This window comes from Sinohyriopsis cumingii, chromosome 15 (genome assembly GCF_028554795.1).
Source record: "Sinohyriopsis cumingii isolate HCF-2022 chromosome 15, ASM2855479v2, whole genome shotgun sequence".
NCBI classification, from domain to species: Eukaryota; Metazoa; Mollusca; class Bivalvia; order Unionida; family Unionidae; genus Sinohyriopsis; species Sinohyriopsis cumingii.
The window spans coordinates 46869586-46893355 of NC_142975.1; the positions used below are offsets into that span (position 1 = coordinate 46869586).

The 23770-nt window shown below is 36.1% G+C and overlaps 1 protein-coding gene across 1 annotated transcript in view; it reads right to left on the reverse strand.

Annotated features, from left to right (window-relative positions):
- LOC149781738 (echinoderm microtubule-associated protein-like CG42247) overlaps positions 1–23770 on the reverse strand; it is a 113163-nt gene that overhangs the window by 72222 nt on the left and 17171 nt on the right. The window contains exons 3-7 of the mRNA XM_089935006.1: positions 20058–20756; positions 6998–7178; positions 6016–6231; positions 5231–5306; positions 1992–2144 (exon numbers count right to left, since the gene is read on the reverse strand). Of these exons, the coding sequence (XP_089791132.1) occupies positions 1992–2144; positions 5231–5306; positions 6016–6231; positions 6998–7178; positions 20058–20756 (1325 nt within the window). The remainder of the gene's footprint in view (positions 1–1991; positions 2145–5230; positions 5307–6015; positions 6232–6997; positions 7179–20057; positions 20757–23770) is intronic.

Consider the following 23770-nt stretch of genomic DNA (forward strand, 5'->3'; position numbering starts at 1 on the left):
GAAATAGGTGGTCCTTATTTTCTTCAAAGACTAGTCACAGACATGCTGCCAGACATTTTACTGTCAGGAAGATGGTTTTCTGCACCACTTCCTGAGAGGAGAGAATTCTGCGATGAATTAGGGCCAAGCTTGGCACCACCTTGCCCCTGGGGCAAGGTGGTGGGGTATGGAAAAAACGTTTTCCCAGTCACTCATTCCTTTCCAAATTTTGTAATGCTGGCTAAATTCGACATTACAGCTTTCACTTTGTGTGCTTTATTTGGATGTCTAATCATCTTCCAAATGTCATCCTGAGCAGATGATTTCCACTTTCCTTATCTAATCACTTGCTGTGATGCAGACTTTTTAGAAAGTAGCTGAGGGCCTCATGGGAAACTATATACATCTGTATTCTAATTGAGCTACCCTTATTTAAAAAAAAGAATTATTAATTATTATTATTACTGTACATTATGATATCTTAATCTCACTGATATTTCTCACAGCATTAAGTGACAAATATGTAGCTACGTGATGTACACAAAGAAGAAGGGATCACTGATTTGGCCGTTTTCCCCCAAGAATGATATCATGAATTCTTTATGCAGATAAAGTCTGGGGATACCAAGAATCCATGTACACAGATCTCAATCATGTAAATGCTTGCTAACAAACCTCAAAATGGATCAAATAAGATCATGGACAAAAGGACTAAAAGATTATGATTTTCATAGATATTTATTTTTAATTAGAAAATAGCAATGTGTCTAATTAGAAAATAGCAATGTGTCTAATGGGTACAACTTACCATAGGAAACATAGATAATCTGCATAATCAGTATTCCAACTCTGTTTTGAAACTTGAGTAATTTTTATTGTTTTTTGCAAGAATCCCATGATACCCCATGAGTAATTAAAGTTAATTCACAATGTGTCAAATCTGAAACAGCAATAAGTAACAAACAACATCAAAACTTGTTTCTAATAGTTACTACTTAGAAATAAGATCTGAATTTTTCCTGACCTCTCCTACTCCAGGACATATGACTTACATGTTGTGGTGAGAGGTCAGAGTGCATTACTATTAAACTCTTGGAATTTACTAATACTGTGCGGTAGTGTCATTGTTTAACCACATACTAACAAGACTGGCAAAGTGAAGTGATCTTATTCTGAATCCCATATGCATGACATAAGCGATGATTTTGTTTCCTCAGACATCACAATATAAGCATACCGGGTATTTAATATCACTTTAATAAGCCCACACCAGAATTACAGTGTTTAGAAACTGGACATCATTTAAACCAAAATGCATCCTTGCTGAAAGCTTGTGGCAAGCTTGTCAGTTTCTCAAACTGCTTCCTCACAAGATCAAAAATCTCTTAGTCTACATTGTTCTTGATAAGTCAGAGGTCAAAAGGTATGATCACATGATGTAAAGATCATGTGATGGCAAAAGGCAAATTCAAGTGCGCTTATAAAGTAATGTGAATAAATAATGCTGCATCAATGAGAAGAATCAATAATGGATAGTCTGCTCTTATGTTTTCTCATTCATATTAAAATTTACGATCAATTACTACTATGTCAAAGAAGGCAAAAAAATAAAGTTATCAATTTCTGGCAGGTATGTTTCAAGATAAGATGATTTCATTATGGAATCCACTGTGTAAAGCAGCTACCCAATGCTGCTAATGCATAGTTTTGGCAAATAGCTAATTTTCTGTAGGGATGTGCTATGACCTCTCACCCCAACATGTGTTCTGTTCTGTTCCAAAATAGGTCAGAAGTAACTCTAAGAAGATTAATATTATAATTATTAGTGTAATGGGTTTAGCGAATTCCAACTTTTAAATAGGGGATGTACTCTGATTTCTCACCAAAATATAAATGTACACATATTTAACACTGGGTGGGAAAGGTCAAAGGTCAAAGAATGTTCATCATCCAAAGCTGGGCAATTTCATATGGTCAATTTAATTTTCCCTTAAGTGTCACTATAGACTCACCATGTGATTTCCTCGTTGTGCCCTGTATAATGCCTCTGAACACCTTGGTCTTTATCATACAGTACCACCACTGATGCAACGAAGTACATCATCTCACCTGTCTTTGGAAGCACCACCAAATTATACCTTGTATCCTTCCCACGATATCCATATCTTTGGAGATGTTAAGAAAAACAAATTTTTCCAGTAAAATGTATACTTTACCGTATCATAATTCCTTAGAAGAACTATTACTATCTTACAAATCCACCCCTCCCACATCAAACCTTTTTAGCTAAACAGCTAAATATTATCTGCCCAACTAGGTAATATATAGTCATCTCCCTTTCATACTAGGATTGGTGCCAAATCACATGAAATTGTCAGTTACTACCTGAGAAGAAGGCACACTCTCTCCACATGAATGTATATGCTAGCAGGCTGAGAGGGTGTATGTACATTATGATCAGGTAAGTGTTATTGAAGAAACATATTTGACTAGAAAAAATAGTTTTTTTCTTTAAATACATTACCTGATCATAATACCTTTTGGGAACAGGAGAGGCAAGGGATATAAAACCCCTGGATGACCAGGAGAGGCCATCTCCAATCCACTGAGGTATGTGAAACAACTTCTAGATAACCTGACTGGAAAATAAGACTCCATATGTCAAGAAGTGAATTCAAAAGAAAAGCCATATCCTTATCAAACTGTCAAACAATCCAGCATAAAGTAACCTTTTGCACCACAGCCATTGATTCCACCAAATCGAGCTAAGCCTTTTAGGTTGAAAGATCTCTAACATAAAAACTGGAGAAATGTACTTGGATCTCCATCCCATATCACAGATAGTAACATAACAACTTAGCTCCTATGTAATGTTTGTGGAATCTGTCCCAACTTTATCCAGTCCAAAAGTGTCTGTTTTGATATATAATCCTTTTCCTCCTTGAGGGTAAGAAGAAGTTGGATCTCCATTAACAAAATGGCTCAGTCTTTCTTAGGTACCACTTCAGAGCTTGCACTGGGTACTATAGATGATTACCCATGAATGGTAGCCTGTTCTTGGCAATGAAGCAAGAACTGTCATCCTCTCAGAACAGCATGTAAATGGGTCAATCAATAGGCCACAATGATTTTGTCTCCTGTTCACCAATGAAGTGAGGAAGCAGGACTTGAAGAAGTGAACCAATGAAGATCTTGGGAGCGGTTCAAATGGTGTCTTGTTCAGCCAGGTGAGTAACAACAATAGATTCCACTTGGGCAAGGATCCAACATCAATGGACATGTGTTATCCAAAATGATCAGAAGATCAGATAGGTCTTTGGTTTGTCCGATAACACAGTATACCTGTGATCGTGGAACAGTAGAGTTTAACTGTGTATTGCAAACTGTTTCTTGTTGAGAAGCCACAGGAAGTTAGCTACTGAGGTATGGATGCCTGCAGTGGTATAAAGTGGTCGTCTGTGCACCACTGTGAGAACATATTCCACTGCCTTCATACACCTTTAAGATAAAGATACCATCTCACTTGAGTGATTTCTCCACCTCTGGTTGCAAGAACTGCTTGTTTCAAAGGGCATATTTTCATAAGATCCAGAACCACAGGTTCAGGAACTCTGGATTCCAATGAAACACCTGCAATCATGGTTGCTTAAAGCAGATGGTAGAATATCTTGATTTCCTGGCGATTCTAAGGTTGATCCAAGATTTCCCACTTTTTGAGTAGAGTAATCAGGATGAGGTGACAATCCAAGCTTTTTTGCTTCCTGAATCAATATCGATACCTGAGGTGTTGGAGGTGACTTATTTCTGCCTTGCCATTTGAGATAAGACACCACAGTGGAGTTGTCAGGCAGAATGAGAACTCCATTCCCATTTAGGTTCTCCAGCCACCAAAGAAAACCTTTTGGAATGGTTATCATCTTGAGAATGTTGATATGTAAATAATGATCCTGAGGGGGCCACACCCCACTGGCATCCCAAAATGATAGGAGACAAGCACCCCACCCCCAGGTCCTGCGTTGGTGTCTATACAGATCATGATTACCTGAGGTTGTACCTGCAGAAATAACCCCAAATATGAATCCAATGAGGTTTATCTACCTTCAAGATGCAACCTTGTATTGTGCAGACTGTGAAATGGTCAAATGGTCAAAGATACTGACTCCATTTAGACCACATATTTATTGTATGGAAGCCTGAGAAAGTGTCCTAGGACTAAGATCTCCACTACTGCAATCAGCAAATCCAGTAGGCAAATGAATTTTCAAGTAGGTGGATTGTTCCTTACAGGAAAGGAATACACCATTGTACTAAATCAAATCTCATTCCTGGGAGAAACATACACTGTTTGCTCCAAACCTAGATGACCGAAATCTTGTAATGGTATGAGGTCAGAGATCATTTGTTCTTGTAGACAAGGAGACTGAGAATGAGAAGGATAACAAGTGATTTTGTGTCTTGCCGATTGATAACGTATAGTATCTGTAATCAAATCACAGCACTTTTTGGAAGCCATGTGAATGTGAACATGTCATCATTCCTCTTGCAAGTCCACACTGACCCTGTAGTTTCCTCAATGGGTTCATGGGTAGTGAGGCACTAAACTGGGCATCGTAAGCACAAAGTGCCTGGAGAAACTATGTCAGTCATGGAACTGGACATTCCACAAAAAAATTACGACAGTTCCCGAAAACATCATTACATCAGCAAGAGTTGATTGCCTTATCTACCTTGAAAATCAAAATACTGTGCATGACAAAATGAACAACTGGCGTGGGGGGGGGTAGAATATGCTCGACAGAGACAACGAGAGGAATTACTTAAAACTTGCTGAAATTCAAATGTAAAAGGAGGGTAACATCTGTTTGAACATACCATCCAATGAATTGCAGAGATCAATTACTCCTGACTATAAAGCCCTCCATAACGAGGCAGTTCATAATCTAATTCTGGGATGGGAATGGATTAGATTAAATTGGATTAATTTACATCTATCATTGCTACTTATAAATACGTGATTTTTAAAGCATGAAATACCAGATGTTGTGTATTTCTGTGTACTTTTTTTTACCATCATTCTTCTATATTCCTCACAAATAAGTAGGCACACTTTTAACAAGGGTCACTTGCTTGGCTCCTATGTACAGAATATGTGCAGTATAATTATAGAAAATGGAAATCACTAATTAGGATTATTTCTTTGATAAAAGCATCAATTTTTTCTGTCATAAATGTGACCAGTTAACAAGGATACATCCAGTCTATTTTAAGCATTTTGTCAGGGTGTCTTCCATCATCATATGGATCACGATCTGTTGGAGGGTAGAACTCTACAGGAAATAAGAAAATTTAAATTAACATTAAATTAAACAATTATACTGTGTCAAATATATGATCCTATGTAATACTCTAAATTGGCCACTCGTTAAAATTAATGCTATGGTATGTGATGAATTAAATTTTATTTATAATTCCTAATCATAACTTTTAAGTCTTAAAAAAGTGCATAGACCTGAATGGATAGCTTGAATCATGTTCTGAATAATTTCCCATATTTTCTTTATCATTCATTCTCTTACTATGTAATAACATAACAAATGAATGTTCTTGCAATGGAATAACAAAAAGAAATACTCCACACACCCAAGTGACTTTCCCACATGTAATAACAAAACAATCTTCCATACCCCTTGAGTCTTCCTGACCTGCAATAATAAAACAATATTCCATACCCCTGAGTCTTCCTGACATGCAATAATAAAAAAATATGCCATACCCGAGTCTTCCTGACATGCAATAATAAAAAAAATATGCCATACCCCTGAGTCTTCCAGCAATGTCAATAATATTAAAAAAATATGCCATACCCCTGAGTCTTCCAGCAATGTCAATAATAAAAAAAATATGCCATACCCCTGAGCCTTCCTGACATGCAATAATAAAAATATGCCATACCCGAGTCTTCCTGACATGCAATAATACAAAATATGCCATACCCCTGAGTCTTCCTGACATGCAATAATAAAAAATATGCCATACCCCTGAGTCTTCCAGCAATGTCAATCTGAATACTGTTATTTGGTGGTGGGGGAGGTGGAGCCTTCTTAAACTCATTTGGCATGACCAGTGGAGCTTCATTCTTGACTGGATCATATTGGGATCCAGGATCCTCTTCTGTCTCAGACTGTCGATAGGATGGCAAAGAAACAGAGTCTGAGCCCTCAAAACTGTTGAGTTCATGAATCTGAGATAATTCTGTGGAGACAGGGGAAACAAAGGCATTAAAAAGTGGTCTTTAATGATGTTTATCAACCAATCTTTATGTTCATTTACATACATTCAATAAATTACTTTAATATTTTCACTAATAAACGATATTAAGAACACATCCATTGCATCACAAATCCAGTCTTCCAAAATCAAATGATGTTAAAGATGTCTTTACACCTTTTTCAACAACAAAAGTACTATAAAGTCTTTTGCTTGTCAAGGAGGAAGTCAAACAAGAGTGGTATCACCTTGAACAGAGGAACTGATACCCAACTCGCATCAATAGTCAGCTGTAGTAGATTTGCATACCTTTCCTGAGAGGGTGTGACTATGTGATAATCGAACAAGTATTATCAAAGAAACATAACTTACTATAAAAATATTGCTTTTTCTTTCAATACATTGCATATTAAAAATGTAAGTTAACAGCATGAACATCAATCACTCCATACATTTCATCACCTGAATAAATGGTACTCAGTCCAGAGCACAAAGTTTTCATCCACAATCTCAAACAGTTTAAAGCAAATAGTTAAACAAAACCTCTCAGCCCCTAGCATGTTTAGTTTGCAAGCCTAATCTACATGAACATACAATTAAAATGACCCTGGAATTATATTTCTGTATGTCTAAGTTCATGTCTGCTCCCCTTCCCCCAGATAATAACTTAACAATGTTCAAAACAAGCAGCATCAATTTTAAAAATGCGAAAGTTTGTGCTCATTTTTATGATATTTCACAAAATTCTTACCAAAGTCATTACGTTTGAGCAATTTCTTTTTTCTACTTTTTTCACTGACTGAATCACTACTGGAATTGCTGCTTGGTGCTTCTCGCTTACTGGGATACTGTACTGGCAAGTAGTCTTCGGCTGTGGCTATAAAGTTTCCACCATTCTTAAGCTCCTTAAACAGCTGTGAAAAACTTTGTATCTATAAAAGAACAGATGTGAAGGTATTTTTCAACAAATTTAGGCAAATATGTAAGAAAAACGAATAACATGAAAACTGGTCTCATGATTTCTGCTGGATCACAATTCTGCAACTAGTATATGCAAATGTGGTCAAAATACTTTTTGTGAGTCAGTCAACTAGAATAGATATGTCATGACTTACTAACAATTAATATGAATGTAATGATAGACCTATGTACTAGTTAGGTTAGTTGGACTTTAACAACACTTTGAGTACATGATCAGCTATATCATGCCAAGAAAATGGAAACTAAGTGTCTTTTAGAACAACACAATGAGGAAACCAATTGGAACTGGCCTGGGAGGGTATCAAACCCACATCCTATGGATTACAAGTCTGATGCTCTGCAAAATTAATTAGTGGAAAGGTGTAAGCACAGTTTTGACTAACATAATGTTAAAATACCCTTTCCTCAAGTTCATTCCACACAGCATTACAAACGATATCCACGTCTGTAGCTCAGCAAATTTTCATGCAAGCCTCATCAAATGTAGCTAAAAGTAACTTATTTGTTTTGAGCACAAAATATTTCAATATTTGAAACACTATCTAGTGTAAAACATCATATTAAGTACAAGGTAAAATTGGTCGATCTGTTTACATCAAATTTCTGAATCCACCATGACTGTGGAAGAGTCAATTTATTTATAAAGAGTGATCAGCTTTCATATCTGACCATAATGTTGCTACCTCCCTTTGATTTCTTTGCAGTATCAAAACTTGACTCTTCCAAAACTCAGTCTTTGTCAGCATGTATCAAATGAACAGTGTTGCAATGTATGACAATATGAATTATGAATAAATCATTCATACACAAAATGTATTCAGTAATTTTAGTTACATTTTGAGATGCCATCAAAATTAAATGAGAAACAGATGAGGATATCATTTGCAATGCTGTGCATAACTAACTATAATCAATCCATTAGTCTTCCTGCTATTAATTAACTTTTGACTACAGCTGATAATTGGTTCTGTGATTAGCATGCTTGACTCTAATCCAGAAGGGGGTAGATTTAAATCCTGCTCAAACAAACAAACTGGGTCCACGGTCATCATCATGGCATGGCATTTTTAGTACTCCATTTGCCTGAGCATGATATAACCTTGCATGTGTTTATGACATTATGTATTCTATATAGCCCTGAGTGCTGGTCTTAAAGTTGCTGACTGATGATGAATAAGTCAATAAAAACACTGATGTTCAGTATACTATATATGTATGTTTGCTGCCCATTGCTCTATATTAAAATGCACCTCCAGTTTAAATCAGATTGCAGAATTTCAGGCTATGCAAGGCAGTTTACTGATAACGCAGTAATACCAATGAAATATTTGTATTATGGCATATAAAAATGTTGGGAAGTCGATGTGTATGTGGCACAAAGTGTAAATCAACTTGAAAAATGGATGCTACTAAAGTCCATCGCCGTCATTCTGTGTCCTCCAACTACAGAAACTCATCCAAGAGAATCAAAGGAAGTATTTGTAAACACCTGTGACAGGGTAGTGGCCTACCAACCAGATTGTTTTGAACAACTCTGTGTATTCCAGTGAAAGGTAAGTATTCATGTAGAATGCAATGTTAAAGCCAGCACATGTCAATTTCGAAAGCCAACAGAAAACAATATTAACATACTTCACATTTACATGCTCTTACAGACTTAATCTCTTTTAATTTTGACAAATATGGTAATCATGTGATCTAGCATAACATCATCGCACATTATAAAATAACAAACTGGTTAACCAATTTCTTTGATATCGATTCTAAGAAGATACACAACCGTGTCAGCCTATTCTGGGCACTGGATAATTCTGCGCAATGATACATCATTTCTGTAAACAGTGGATCAGTGTTGTTTTAGGTTCAAAATCCATTTTATATGAAGAAAGAATGATTGTCCTTTAATTAAGGAAAGTGATACTCATAAAGTCTACAAAAATATCCCACATTTATATTCTAAATGCATACGAAAATGTGATTTCTAAATGTCAACATGAAGACCAGCTCAATGACGTTCTTGAACTTGTAACCCAGAAAAAACTATTTAAAATACCTCTTTTAGAATCATACAAATAAATACGTTATTTAAAAGATAGAAATATTTACATAAGAACAATACTGAATCTTAATCAAAGTTTCTAATTTTGCAAGAAGCTGTTCTGCGCCTACTTTATCGTCTGCTATTCATCATGTCAACATACTGCTTCTCAAGAAATTCCTGGGTTTATAGTCTGTTTCTAAGTTCTTCAGTAAGTTTTTTCCATAAACAAGGCATAAACACATTACATCCTATTCATTGTTGTTTCTATTCAAAATAATAGCTTATTTTTATCAAATGTTGAACTTTGACTAATTTGTTTACTAGATTGGTTTGGTTTGCTGAACACCTCTTGCTATTTAGTGGCACTGTTACATTGAATTTTGTAACAAGCTATAAACCCACCTAGTTCCTTGGCTGACAGAAAGAAGTAACATGTTTTGTTTCTATTGCCCAATGCATTAACATTAAATCTTTTCAAAGCCATGCGCAGAATAGGCAGACAGATCAGGAGTCATGAAAACATAGGGATAGTATCATGCGTGTCCAAAATTAGTATTGTTTTGACCAGAATGTTCTGGTGACAATTGCCACTTTTCAAATGGTAAGCATTGCAGTATTTTATTTTTGTCAACGGTTTAAATTCAGTATGCGTTTTTGCCAATATTAGAAACCTTAGATGAGCAGAAAAGCCGCATTTGGAAATAGTGATATTCATGATGCATTTTTTAAATAGCAATCCTGAAATCAAATTATGATGCAGATCTAGCAATTTCTTGTCATCTATAGTACACGGGTCATGTAGGCATTCAACACTTACTATTTCAGTAATGTGTGTCATTTTTTTAGAATTTGATTCGACGTACATGCGGTGGCAAGTATTCACTTAATCTGGATTCATATACATATTCCTTTAAAAGGGCATTATTTAGATGCACTAAAGGGTGCATATGGCAAAACCAATGTTAAAGTATATCTATAACAAGGTAACTAGGGGGCACTTCAGTCAAACCAAGTGCTACCATCTTACTTATTTTTGTGCAGAGAGGGTACCTAGCTTTACAGGTATCCCATTCTTTTAACTTTGATTGGATAATTTCAAGAATAGCGGGAAAATTTTATGGCATAACCTGCACAAAGGAAACCATTTTGCTTTTATTTTAAATTATATGCAATTGTTAAGAATTTTCTATTGCTCAGAGAAAATTTTCATGCAAAATCCACAAAATGTGTGGATGATGGATTTCACACAGGGGAGATTTTATTTATGAATCTGAATATGGAATGTGCCAAAAATATATTTGCACTTATCTTTGTTTCATGGGAATAGAGCTGTATTAAAAAACATACCCTCCATTTCATCTTTAACCAGAAATGCATGTCAGTTCTCTCCCTTGAGCAGCTGGTAGAGGTAGCAACCACAGAATCTGACATTTTATCAATAAAGTACAATGAAATCTGTGACAACACAAAATCACCTTATCTGTACAAACAATACACATATATTTAAAGTACATACAAGGTGATTTATTGTAAGGCACTTTACTGAAAAATGTCAGACTACTTTGGTAGAAACTATATACTCAATGAATATAATTACTGATGCTGTTTTTGACCAGTAACCAACCCTAGTTTTTGCTATTACTGCTACAAAATAGTATCAAACCTGCTTGATACCTGGATGTGAAATTAATGTAGTAGTAAAAAAAGATTAATAAAAATTTATACATGTATCTTCTGTATGAAGAATAAGACCCCTACCCTGTGATAATTTTAAAAAATCTGTTGAAGTTTTTAAGGCTACTCAAAGCTCAGGCTGTTGTAGCATCCATACCCCCTGAATAAACATCTTGTCTGTGATTGTATCGTTATTTTACACTGTTTAAAAAATATAATATTGTTATGACAAAAATATGACAGCACAATCCAACTATGCAAAAAAAATAAAGCAACTGCAAAATAAATAAATAAAAATGAAAAGTATATACAGTAACTGTATATAACTTTTCATAGGAAATATTAGAGAAAAATAAATATTTTATATAAACTCAAGTCATATAAGGAATAAATACCCATATTGTCTTGTTACATTGTCCTTATAGATTTTATGTTTTGAAAAGTAAGGAGGGGGATATTGCAAATCCCTTTTGTTTTTCAGTTTCACATGAATAAAGACAAGCTTTACACATAATTTGGCTTTTGGATTGGACATACAGTCATAACTGTAAATTCTGAGCAATTAAAGCTACAAATTCTGGATTGGCCAAGGCACATTTCCCCCAAAACTTTCTTTTATATACCACATACATTTTTAACTTATACATCAAAACAGTCTGACTATATTCTCTAGTACCGGTTTCATTAATTAACCCAACAAAATTCCATTACTATATTTGTGTTCAGTATATAGGCTGTACATGGTCACTTTTTGGAGACTTTGGAGTATTTTTTGCTGGCAATAAACTAATTGTTTGCACTTGCTATGAGCAAAAACCATGAAAAGGTGTATACCTTATTTTCAAATTTGTTATTTCTGATGCTTTGACCTTCTCAAAAATACCATTTTTATTAACCTGAGATGAAATTTTAAATTTGGCCCGTTATCCCTATAAAGTACGGATTTTTGGACGAAATGAATCTAAAGGTGTGATCCAATACAATCCAAATTGAATGTCGCATGCTGTGATATCACAAAGAAAGCTACGCATATTTATAAACAAATTCGTACTACCCTCAACTGTGATGATTCCATTCGATGCGCTTTTATTTGGACCAAAGTTTAGTACAAGGCCACCATTGTAAAAGTCAATAGCGATAAATACGTTTTTTGTCACTCTGTATTTATTTTTTTCCTTCAGAAATGTGTTGGGTTGTGTTTTTTTTTGTTTGTTGTTTTTCTTTTCTTTCTCAACATCAATCTTGCGTCGAGCACACAGGCACTTCATTCTGTGGAAACTAATGTGTACACTCACCATATAGTGACTGTACACATTGGTTTCCACAGAATCAAGTGCCCGTGGTCGAGCACCCGGTTTGTAGTGTATACAGATATGCATATGATAGGTGGCGCTATGCGGAAAACTTTGAATACCACGATATCGTAGGAAGCAATAGTTTTATATTAAACTAAAACATCAGCATTCTCCTATACAAAGATTTTGAAGTTATAATTGGATTTTTTTGTTACAAAACAAACTTTTCAGATGACATATTACAACCCGGAAATTTTGATCAAAAGCTTTAGCGCCACATAACTTGTATGTGACTTCCGGAATTCTCTTATCTTTGATGTAACCTGCGCTTTACACCGGACAATCGCGGTATTGCGGTAACTCAAAACTGAGATAATTGCAGTAGAGAAAAGGTTTGTCTTATTGAGTTTAGAATTTCAACAAGTATATGTCACCAGTGTTAAATTATAAAGATGTAGGCAGTTAGGCAGAATCTATTACACCATCACCTTGTCTCCTTAACTGCAAGATTAACTGGAAAAGTCTTTCGCACGGCAGTCATGTATTTTAAATTTTCATTTGCAAATACTGTTATCACGGCCTCCGTGCGCTTGATTCGAGATAATTATTCAGACGACCACTGTAGATTTATTTTGTCCTGTTTATTGTGTTTCACGTTTCATTTTAACAAAACTATTAATAAATAAAGCCATTGGGGTTTTTTCGGGGGGGGGGGGCATTTTGAGGTTTTGAAATTATTTTGTCTTAATTAATTATTTTCTTCTTTTGGTTTTTGTTAGCTTCTCGTGTCTGTTTCCTTAGGTACTAAATTTTGGAAATTTTATATAAATGTAGGTTCAACTGCCTACTTTTGACTTAACCTTGATGCACAGCGTCGTCCTCAATTTGAGACGGTCCTTGTCGCTCTGCACTGATGTTAAGTGTTTGTGACACGAAGACGTTGAGTATCGTACGATTATACTGTCAGAATGACAATATATAGTTTACAGAACTTTTAATTGATAATGACAATTTTATATTTTACAATTATCCCACTTTGAGCATTATATCATTTTACGACTCTATGGTCTTAAACTAAGTAACAGAAAGAATTGGACCTATTAAGTTTAGTCAAATCAACAAATACATTTTTTGAAGTTAGAAACTGACAATTTGAGAGGAATTTTACAATATTGTGAATTAAATCCTAAATAATCCCAAATGTTTATAAAGTTCTGAATGAATTCCAACATTGACTGTGCTTGTGTACCAATAATCTTGAATGTACCGATGTACCCATAGGTGACCGTACTGTGGGATAAGGAGCATCTCTTGCCACACCCCCCACACCCCCCATGCCCGACCTCAACTCTAAACATGATTTGACCTAAATTCGCAAAACATAATATCTGACCACACAAAATACACGTGTACTCCACCCCGAAAATAATTATGGGCGCGACTGGATCTACCAATATTCTTGATGTATCACAATGATATAATCCAGAATATCTTTAAATAAATTTACAATAATCCCAAAGTACTGTTTTAGCCTAAAAGTCAATGAGCACTTTGTAATTCCGTTGAATAATTTAAATTAACGATTCCTCTTAATTATAATGGAATATAACAAAAAGTTCCTAAAGACTGATACTAAAAACGGAATGAATAATTTTGTTTACCCTATATGTGCAGTCTATCACGTGACCTATGACGCAATAGTATTTTCTGAAAATTTCACTAACTTATACACAAGTTAGGCTTCTAGAACACTCGAAGTTCGTAAATAAGTTTGTGTTGAACTCATATTGACGTTAACATCTTTAAACAAAATGACAAAACTCAGGCTTTCCAAAATAGGTCAGGTACATAATGTAAATTAAATATACATAATTTATCGAACTATCTACACTGTAATATTGTCTTTTGTGTTCTCACAACGTTTCCGTTGTATTGAGAAACATTTAACCATTTATACAGATATATGTCATGCTTGCTTATATGTGATGGCGTCACTTTAAACATATACCATAGTTCAATGTAATGATAGCCCCCATCTTTGTAGGTATTTATGTATTTTTAGTTTGTTTTTTTTTCAAAAATAGTTCGATCCCTCAGTGTTCAAGAAAATGTTTTTTTTCTAAATTCCCGGATATGGCATTTATTTCAAAATACAAGATGTGAAGAAGAAACACCTCTTATCTACTTATGAGTGATTTAAACTACGATAACACCACCAGCAAAACTAAATGAGGATTTATTTTGGAGTTTATGAGATGCAATTTGTTCCAATTTGCTAGCATTTTACACCACAAAATTCACACGACTGAGTTACGGTCTGCGAAAACTGTAGAGTGTAACTCAAGCTGGCTGTGTAAGCTATTAAGAGTTGTCCAGCATTTGAGTTCTTTGAATAGAAAATCAAACTAGTGTACTGCATCGAAACATTCGAACCTTCTCAGCTATTAAGGCGAGATAAATTATAACTGGGATGTCGATCGAAACATCGCTCGGCCATTTCCTTCAGGTCGCGAAATAACCTCGAACGTTTCGTTATCAATACATATTAATTTAATGTGATGTGTTTGGTTTTCGCCTCTGGCAGATCGTGGCACATATGTTACGACAGCAAAAAGACCGGAGTCAATTCGACTGTGACCTTCACTCCTTTCGCTGCCATGTTGTTTCATGTGAACGAAATAAGTTCAGAATATAAATCTCAAATGGGGACCAGTTTCATCCAATGTTTATTTATTTCACGACTTAACGGAAATGGCTGAACGATTTTCCTATCGCCTCAGATGTATTTGGGCGCGATGAAACGTACAGTAAAATTATACATTTTCTTTGCCTGAAATTTCTTCGCAACAAGGAAACCGATATCAATTCGAACCACTTCGACTATTACTACTATTGGAATGACCATATGATTTACCGAGAAATAGCAAATGAAAAAAACAAATAGTTTGATGCACTATTCTGCGCCATAACACTAAATGAGCGACTCTGCTATCTGGTGGTATACTATCCAATTTTGGATACTATCCCTATGCCGACCAACACTGAGGTCACATCTGTATGATAAGAGCAACAAATTGGTTCCAAGCATGTGGCCCCATTACTTTGTTAATTTTGATGACGGACTCAAGTCAATATAATATATATATGGGAAGTAATTTTTATCTTTTAGAAAGTGTGTATTAATATGTGTTTTTGCAAAGCATATAATTGCAGATGCTTAATAGAGAACTTCCTATTCTCGAATATTGCTTATGAACAGAATATACACAATTATGCCAAATATTAGGGTAATTAAAATTACTAAGCGAGCCACGACAATAATATCCACGGTGTTGGGTAAATGTTAAAGGGATGGTTTGGATCACTTTTATGGTTTGCTGTTACATAATTGCAAATAAATGCTTTTATCACACACCCTGGGGCCCGAGTGGTCTAAAACGCTCACCGTTGCGGATCGCTGCCATCTCTGTGTGGGTTCAAGTCTCAGGATCGGCTAATGTTGGTACGTGAGAAAGCTTGCCAGTAGCTTCTCCTGGGTCGGTGGTTCTTCCCAGGGTTTTACAGGGTTCTTCCTCCACCAGTTATACTGGCCGCCACGTATAGCCTATCTTGTGTTGAAAAATGGCGTTAAACCCTATATCAACAACAACAACATCACACACCCATCCCTGTCTTAAACAGAAACATCCAGATTAGCCAACTAATGGCCGCCTCTGGTTGTAAATGGTGGGCCCACCGCACACCACCCTCTAGCGTTAGCATGGGAGGGGGGCTTATGGTACTGCATATTGCGCAAAACGTCAGATGATTGACATGGGGGGGAGGGGGACAAAGTAGCCGCTTTTTAACAGTTCGCCCTCAAAGAGCAGGGAGGAACTACATAAATGACGGTTAACGGTCCGCTTGCAACAAATGGCGGAGGTTGATCTAAGCTTAGGGAAAAATATTACGGCCCCAACTTCTGCAGAATGTGATCAGGTAGAAAAAACTTTACTATGAACTGACACATTGATGCAGTAGTTCCAACATCGATTCGTGTAACGGTAATGATTGAGGTTCCGGGCTAGTTCCATCATCGGTTCCTATAATAACTATCTAGTATGATTTGCAGAGCCGTATTTAACCAGTTGTTTGCAACTCTGTTGCTGGTATACCACTTGCAATGTAAGCCTGATGTAGGTTAAAGTTTATTTTGTTTTTCATCGCATTTTACTTGTTATATTGATCGTGGATGCGAGCAAACTCGTACTCTGATACAAACTTTTCTACAATGGCGTTTGAGTATTCAACTTTGTTTCGGCAAGTATCCGTATAGCGTCCTGTTTTGGTCTTTAGTATTAGGCTCAAGCTGATAAATGACACAGTCGCCATCACCAGCGATAGCACACCACAGAATGAAGCCGCTCCCTCGAGAATGATCGCAATCGACGCGCCGACAACCGTATATAAAACCCCAAAGCCGGCGATGCCAGTACCCCTAAATATATCTTTCATGGTGATGTCGATGCTGTTAACTGCGTTATCAGCGCGTTTATATTTTCGGAAGAGTCCACAGCGTTCATCGATGTTAGCTTTTACTATATTTTCGATTTCAGAAATCTTTGTGAGGCTAAACGCATGTGGATCATCTCGGCAGTCTTCTGTGTTATCGCCCGCAGATTACATTTTAATGTTCTTCAGTCAAAAGAGTATGTCTTCGGCATCAGAATTTCATGCTAGTCTGCGGAGTCTTATTCGCTTTTGTGCGCCGCTGGTGCGACGGCTATGAGGCGATTATAGGCTACTACATTTGTATGGGAAAATATGAACGAGTTTTGGGATGGAATACTGCACGACCTTGGGAGTGAAGTATATCCTTCCGACAAAACGAGTTCATATTTTTTTATTCTACTTAAGGTTTAATTATATAAACAAAATACACTACAAGAAACAAAGTAAATGAATGAATGCCGTATTCCAAACTAAATACACAAGCGCAGGTTTGTCATTACACAATGACATCATTATCAATGCACACATAACTCCGCCCAGACAAATTTGAACTTAGTCGCGCGCTAGACATAACTTTCGAAAGAAAATGGCGTGTCTAGTTAAAATTGAAATTTGCAGTCATATTGTGAATGAATGCGCATTGCAACAACTTTTCCATTTGAACTGGAATGAATATATTTTAGTATTTTGTTTCGATTCAACGAAAGTTTGTGATTTTGGATTGGATTCATCTGTGCAAATTATACATGAAATACATCGGATTGAAGTGGCGCGGGAGAAGAGTGTTTACATCTGCAAATGTGTTTCTGTTTCTGTCATTGAATGTTTGAAATCATAATGTGGGAAAAATATGAAGTCTTTCAATTGCAATTATCAAAAAGACGTTATGGAATTTAATGCTTATTTCATTTTGAGCGTAGTAAAGAGGATACAATTGCACTTATCATCGAAATTACAGCAGAATTTCGAAATGTGTAATCCAGATTGAAAACCTATGAGATGGCTCATGTAATTCGGATTTGCAGAATTAAGAAAATACATTTTGAGGAAATTCAGGATGTAAACTGTAAGTATATTTTATTTTGCCATTCTTATCACCAGCTAAAGAAGAGAGTATATGACTTGTTACTTGTATGTTATTTGTAAGAACCTTATCTTCCGTCTGTTATATAATGTAGCTAGCCTAAATCCGTAACATTGTATCAACGCGGAATGTGCCAAAACAGCTGGGGTATTTTGCAGTCCACGAAACATGTTTTAGTTCATTCATAAACAAATTTAAACAACCACAATTGTAAAGAGCCCCTTACGCGAGTGTACATAATTTGTGTACAAATCAAAAGTGCTGGCGTCTGCGTCCATTGTTTGTTTACAGTAGAAAGTAGTTCCTTATGCACGTGAATGCTATACGTGTATTGTCGCGCGAGTTCAGTATCGGGTAATATTGAACGATTCTGACAATGTAAAGTTAACGGGGAAAAAAATGAGCCTATAATAAAAATAGATATCGATTTCTCTTAGCAGGTTTTTTACGCTCTGCGACGAGCGCGAGCGTGACAACGCCAAAATGGCCATAACTGTGTCGGAGGTGTTCTGACTGGCCCCACAGTTTGATATCGATATGCTTTGCGTTTTCATTCCACTACAGTTTAAAGTGTGGTTTGGTAATATCGAGATGGTGCGAGTTCTCTGACACCAATATTTTGGTCTCCTTGACTATATCCTGCACATGCAGTCCGATTCGCCGCCGGTTTTGGCCTGACGATCCGCTAAGGCTCTATCGGTTCTAAGTTAAAATGGTTAATGTCGCTGGTTTTTTTTTTTTTTTTTTTTTGGTTTTTTTTTTTTTTCGTAAACATTGAGTCGTTTGCACCTGACGTCGGGAGGTTAGCCGTGTAAAGCACTAAATACAAAACTAGATGCCACCCTTTCGTGCGAGGCAAAAAATTCCATAAATGTATCATAAAGTTTTTGATATGGTTGTATGTATCACTTCATTTAGGTATTTCCGATCATATGTCGTCACCTAGAGAACACGATACACTTTGATAACTGCATCACATTTTGGATATCGTTTGCGGTGATCTATTCTCTGCAATTTGTTTAGTACGTAATGGCATGATTTTGTTAAACAAGTAGAAGAAATGTCAAGAATTATTTACTAGCAGTGACAGAGCTCAGCTGCACGGGTCTGATAAGTTACGATGTAGCACGAGGCAGATGTCACGATATACAGATGACGTCACAATGAAGTGCATGTGGTTCTTTTACAATTGTTTTGATTGTACTTCAATCCAAGTAAAGACAAAGAAAAAGAGGATGCGGTCAAAATGCTCTGGTAGCATTGGACGCAAACAATGTACTAAGGTTCAGATGAAACAATAGTCAAAACAGCGTTTCGGGAGAGATTGATTCTCAGACAGTATGAACCGTAAATAAATGGCGTGCTGGGATTTGTGGAAAATCCACGAGTTCGTCCGATTAACTAGTCAGTTAATACTCTTGATTTGGCCAATGAAAGAGATGATTTACTCAGTATTCATCCTGAATGCCATTAACGTCAGTGATAAATAAAATTCAGAAAAAGATTCAATATATGTACCTAGTGAAACATGTGTCGTATAGAGTATCCAAACATTTGTTCCATATTTCTCTAAGATTTAGAGAAATTATCGAGGTACGAACATTTAACTAGGTATTATGTTTAAAGACGAGTAAGTCAAATATTTTCACACACCAGCAGTCAAGAACCTACCGGTATGTGAAGGCTGATGATTTGAATTTTTACAAACGTATACTAACATTTTTTCATATTTCTCTAAGCTGTATTTAGAACATTTAACTTGTTATTATGTTTAGATGCGAGTAAATCAAATGTTTCACATACTGAGTCAAGAACAAAAAATCGTATGTAAAAGCTGTTGATGGGAATATTTACGAAATAGACAATATTCATAAATCAAATTGAGAAATATTTTTAAAAATTACTGTTACCAAAAACAATATGTCATGTTGACAGAGTTTATAGTCCAAATATGGAAGTATTCCATGATTATTGTTACCAAATAGAATATGTCACGTTGACAGTATTAATACGGTCATAATTTAGAAGTTCTCAAAACTTATAGTTATGAAACAGAATATGTCAAGTTGACAGTGTATTCATTCAGTCAAAATTTAGAAGCATTAAAATATTACTGCTTCCATGAATTATAAATATACAGAAGGCTGACTCTAAAGATGGCAGACCTATTTGTCGGCGGAGGTCAACGCGAATGGTTATGCAAACATTCTGAGGGCAGAGAAAATCTTGACAAAACGGTACCTACCCTTGTATGAGGCTGATTATCCGTAAACAGGCACCGAATCGGCCTATCTCCAGTGCTAATGTCATACAACCACTCCTCGAATGTCTGTGTTGTGTGAGGATTCAACAATATCCTCTCCAATTTTTTATCATGTGAATAATTAATTATTGGAACAATTAAAGGTGTCAAACCACTTGTTGACTCCTTAGGAGACAACTCCTTTTTCTGGAACAATTCTAGCTCGCTCTTCCGGACGCGACTCGCAGAGGGTCTCTGGTTTGACCAGTATTTCTCCAACGACTCGCCATAATTTACGCCTTTATTTAAATGCTTTAATCCAGACACAACGTAAGCTCTGCCCGGCCTGAATTCCCTGATGCTTGTTATTTTTCGCCCTTCCGGCAACTCGAATATATACCGCACGCCGGAAGGCGTTGGAATTTTGTCTGTTAATAACGAAAGCAAGGTTTCAAAATTACGGATGTCCCTGTTTATTACTAATTCCGCTCCTTTAAAATGCTGGTCACCATTTCTGTAGAATTTGACCAACTGGCCTTTAGTCCTACCAAACTTTACGTGTTCTGCCCTGTATCGCAGATCCCTAATCCCTTCGGGCCCATACACATTATAAATCGCTCTGTCACGTGCAGTGTCTGTAAGTGGGCGTGGCAAAGGAAGGACATCGTAGTCTTCATCGCTGTATAGTACTGGGATCTCACTCTGAAATAAAAAAAGTGTGAATCCATCTGAACCTTTTTAAAGAACTTAACTTACCAAGAAGCATTATGTAAAGAAAAAGTTACACACACACACACACACACACACACACACACACACACATACACACATATTGTGGGATTGAGGAAAAAGGTATGGGGAGGCGTCGCATACATCGGTACCGAAGTAAAATTGTCCTTTATGCACTTCTTTTGCAAGGCATGTGTCATCATGCAGAACTAGATTAAGCGAAACTTACAAAAAACAACAACAAAATATTGTTAGTGTCTAACCCATGTGATATATATATATATATATATATATATATATATATATATATATATATATATATATATATATATATATATATATATATATATATATATGTGTGTGTGTGTGTGTGTGTGTGTGTGTGTGTGTGTGAGATCAAAGGATATTTAACTATAATCAAGCCAAGCCCGCTTTGCAGGTCAAGAAATAAATGCGATAGAGATATTAAAGGTGAAATGCGAGAGAGACTTTGGAGGATTATTTTCAACTCAGATTCATACTAATGAAAATGAAATCGATAAGTTGTCCTAGAAGTCTCGTGTTTCCTATGACATACTCGCATTAGATGTGCTGCTGTCATGTGTGTTTCATCACACATTACAGAGTCCCATTGAATTCATTGACTTTATCATGTACATTCATAATCACAAATTTAACTTAGAAATTAAAAATGCGTTGGGGATATTGTGATAATATTTGTCCGTACGTACGTTTCCATAGCTCCTCTAAACACCTGGTGGAATTTCACGAAACTTTCTTGCATTATTGCGAGAGCGGTGTCTTTCCTGGGACCGAGTCAAAGGTCAGATATACAAAAGTTGTAATCACAGTGAGAGTTGTATGCATTTGTTTTATTTAAATTCGTCCATACACTCGTAGGAGGAGGACGCATATGGCACATGTAATAGATTCGTGTTATGACCCTTGGCGGATTAAAGTCCAGAATGGAGACGGGTTCCAAGGGGTTTGGGGAAATGTAAGAAAAATCGTGGTGATTTTCAATATTTTTTTAGTCATGAAAGTAACTATAGTTAGTTAAACGTATCATGTATTGTCATGCATACACGCTTAAGATTAATTCTTGTTTACCACTTCAAACATGTTTGTTAGAAAACTAATCCCAAAGGTAGTAAACAGTCCCTTAGGAGATCATCTTGTTTGATTTTGAAAGATTACTTTAACGTGTATGCATACTTTCCTCAGTTGTATATCTATGCAATCATGCACATAATACGATTACAAAAATGGGCTTCATCATTTTGACTTTCACCCAGAGGAAACTAGACATGTCGATGAAACATAACATTATTATACATTAACCAGTCACCAACACCACTAGTACCAACACCACTAGCACCAGCACCACTAGCACCTCAATCACGATTGCACTGCGTAAAGTATTAAGTAAAAGCAATTTTCACTGGTAAGCATGCAAAGAGCAGATAGTGTCTTGACATATCTCAACTTTAAATACAAAAGAATTAGCTGGATTTAAGTTGTCGCGGCGTTATTTTGTAATTAGTTGTGATAATAATAAGAAGAAGAAGAAGAAGAAGTAATAATAATAATAATAATAAGAAGAAGAAGAAGACGACGACGATGATGATGATGATGATGATGATGAAGAGCGGGAGGAGGAGGAACAACAACCAAAACAATAATAATTCATGTATAATAACACTAAAAGCTACAATTTATTTTATTTTAAGAAAAATATAAATATTCAAACAACGAAAATTGACATCTTGCACGCTGAGACAAGTATACACAACACATAAAAAATGGAAGATTATTGAGTTTATTGTTTATATTTTCAAACTTTGTTCAGATAAGTACATTTATCAAATCCCAGCATGTGTTTTGAACTATACACAAGAGCTGCAATATCCTCATATACATTTAGCTCGTATCATCGTCGCAAGACACTTTCGTCAATCCACTACACTCCATCATCTGTGGCTGCTTGTGTTGAGATTTAATTGTTTTCCACGAGTACGCATAAATAAATATATATTATCAACACACAATGTAAGAAACTCCTACACACCAGTGAACATGTTTGTTTTATCGATCGATAAGTGACCGTTTGGAAGAGAACTACCTTTGAATGACTCATTCAAACAGCGTGAAAGGTCATGTTGGGTCACAGTGCAAAATACATTACACCCGCTCACAGTGATTGGTTAAGCAGATATATGCAAATTCACGAGAAACGTGGAAATCCAGCAACCACGGATGAGAGAGGAGCGTAGCGGATTGTCGCCCGTTTGCTTGCGACGATGGGCTTCTAGCATCTTCGCTAGCCAAGGTTCCGATATGACAACCCTATCTACGTTGATAGGGTTATCATATCGGAACCCTGGCTGGCAAACTTGGGATTCTAGTCGACGACTCTCTGCGAATGGTCTCAAAAGTACTACCAGTTGGTGAGGCCAAATTAAATTATTTTGTTTTTCATTATTATATTATTTGCTTATTTTCGTGTAAGCAAACAATACATTCAAATAACATCAATGTAAACAGTAAAACAAATACGGCATCTCGAGCTTATGCGTCAATGCAGTACATTCGGAATTAACTAAATGCGGTTGTACCAAATAATTCCAATGTCATCGCGTGATTCAAGATTTCTCGTAAGATCTCATTTTTTAATTCATTTGTACTAATGTCGTGATCTATATCAGAGAATAATTCATTAAACATCTTCTGAACAGTTGGTAAAGGTCAACTTGTCATATCTGCACTCGACTGAGAACTAATAAGACTGATAACGGTACACGCTACGCTGTATTCCACAGAGTTGTATGTAAAAACTGGAATGCTATACCACAAGGCCGAATCCATCTAAGAACATAATATCGATTGGTGGAATGCAATACAATCAGGCCGAATGCCAGTTTCTCTTACAGTCACAGTCTAAAGGCGAAAAATTTAAAATTCGTTTCAACTCATTGTTTATATCTGCA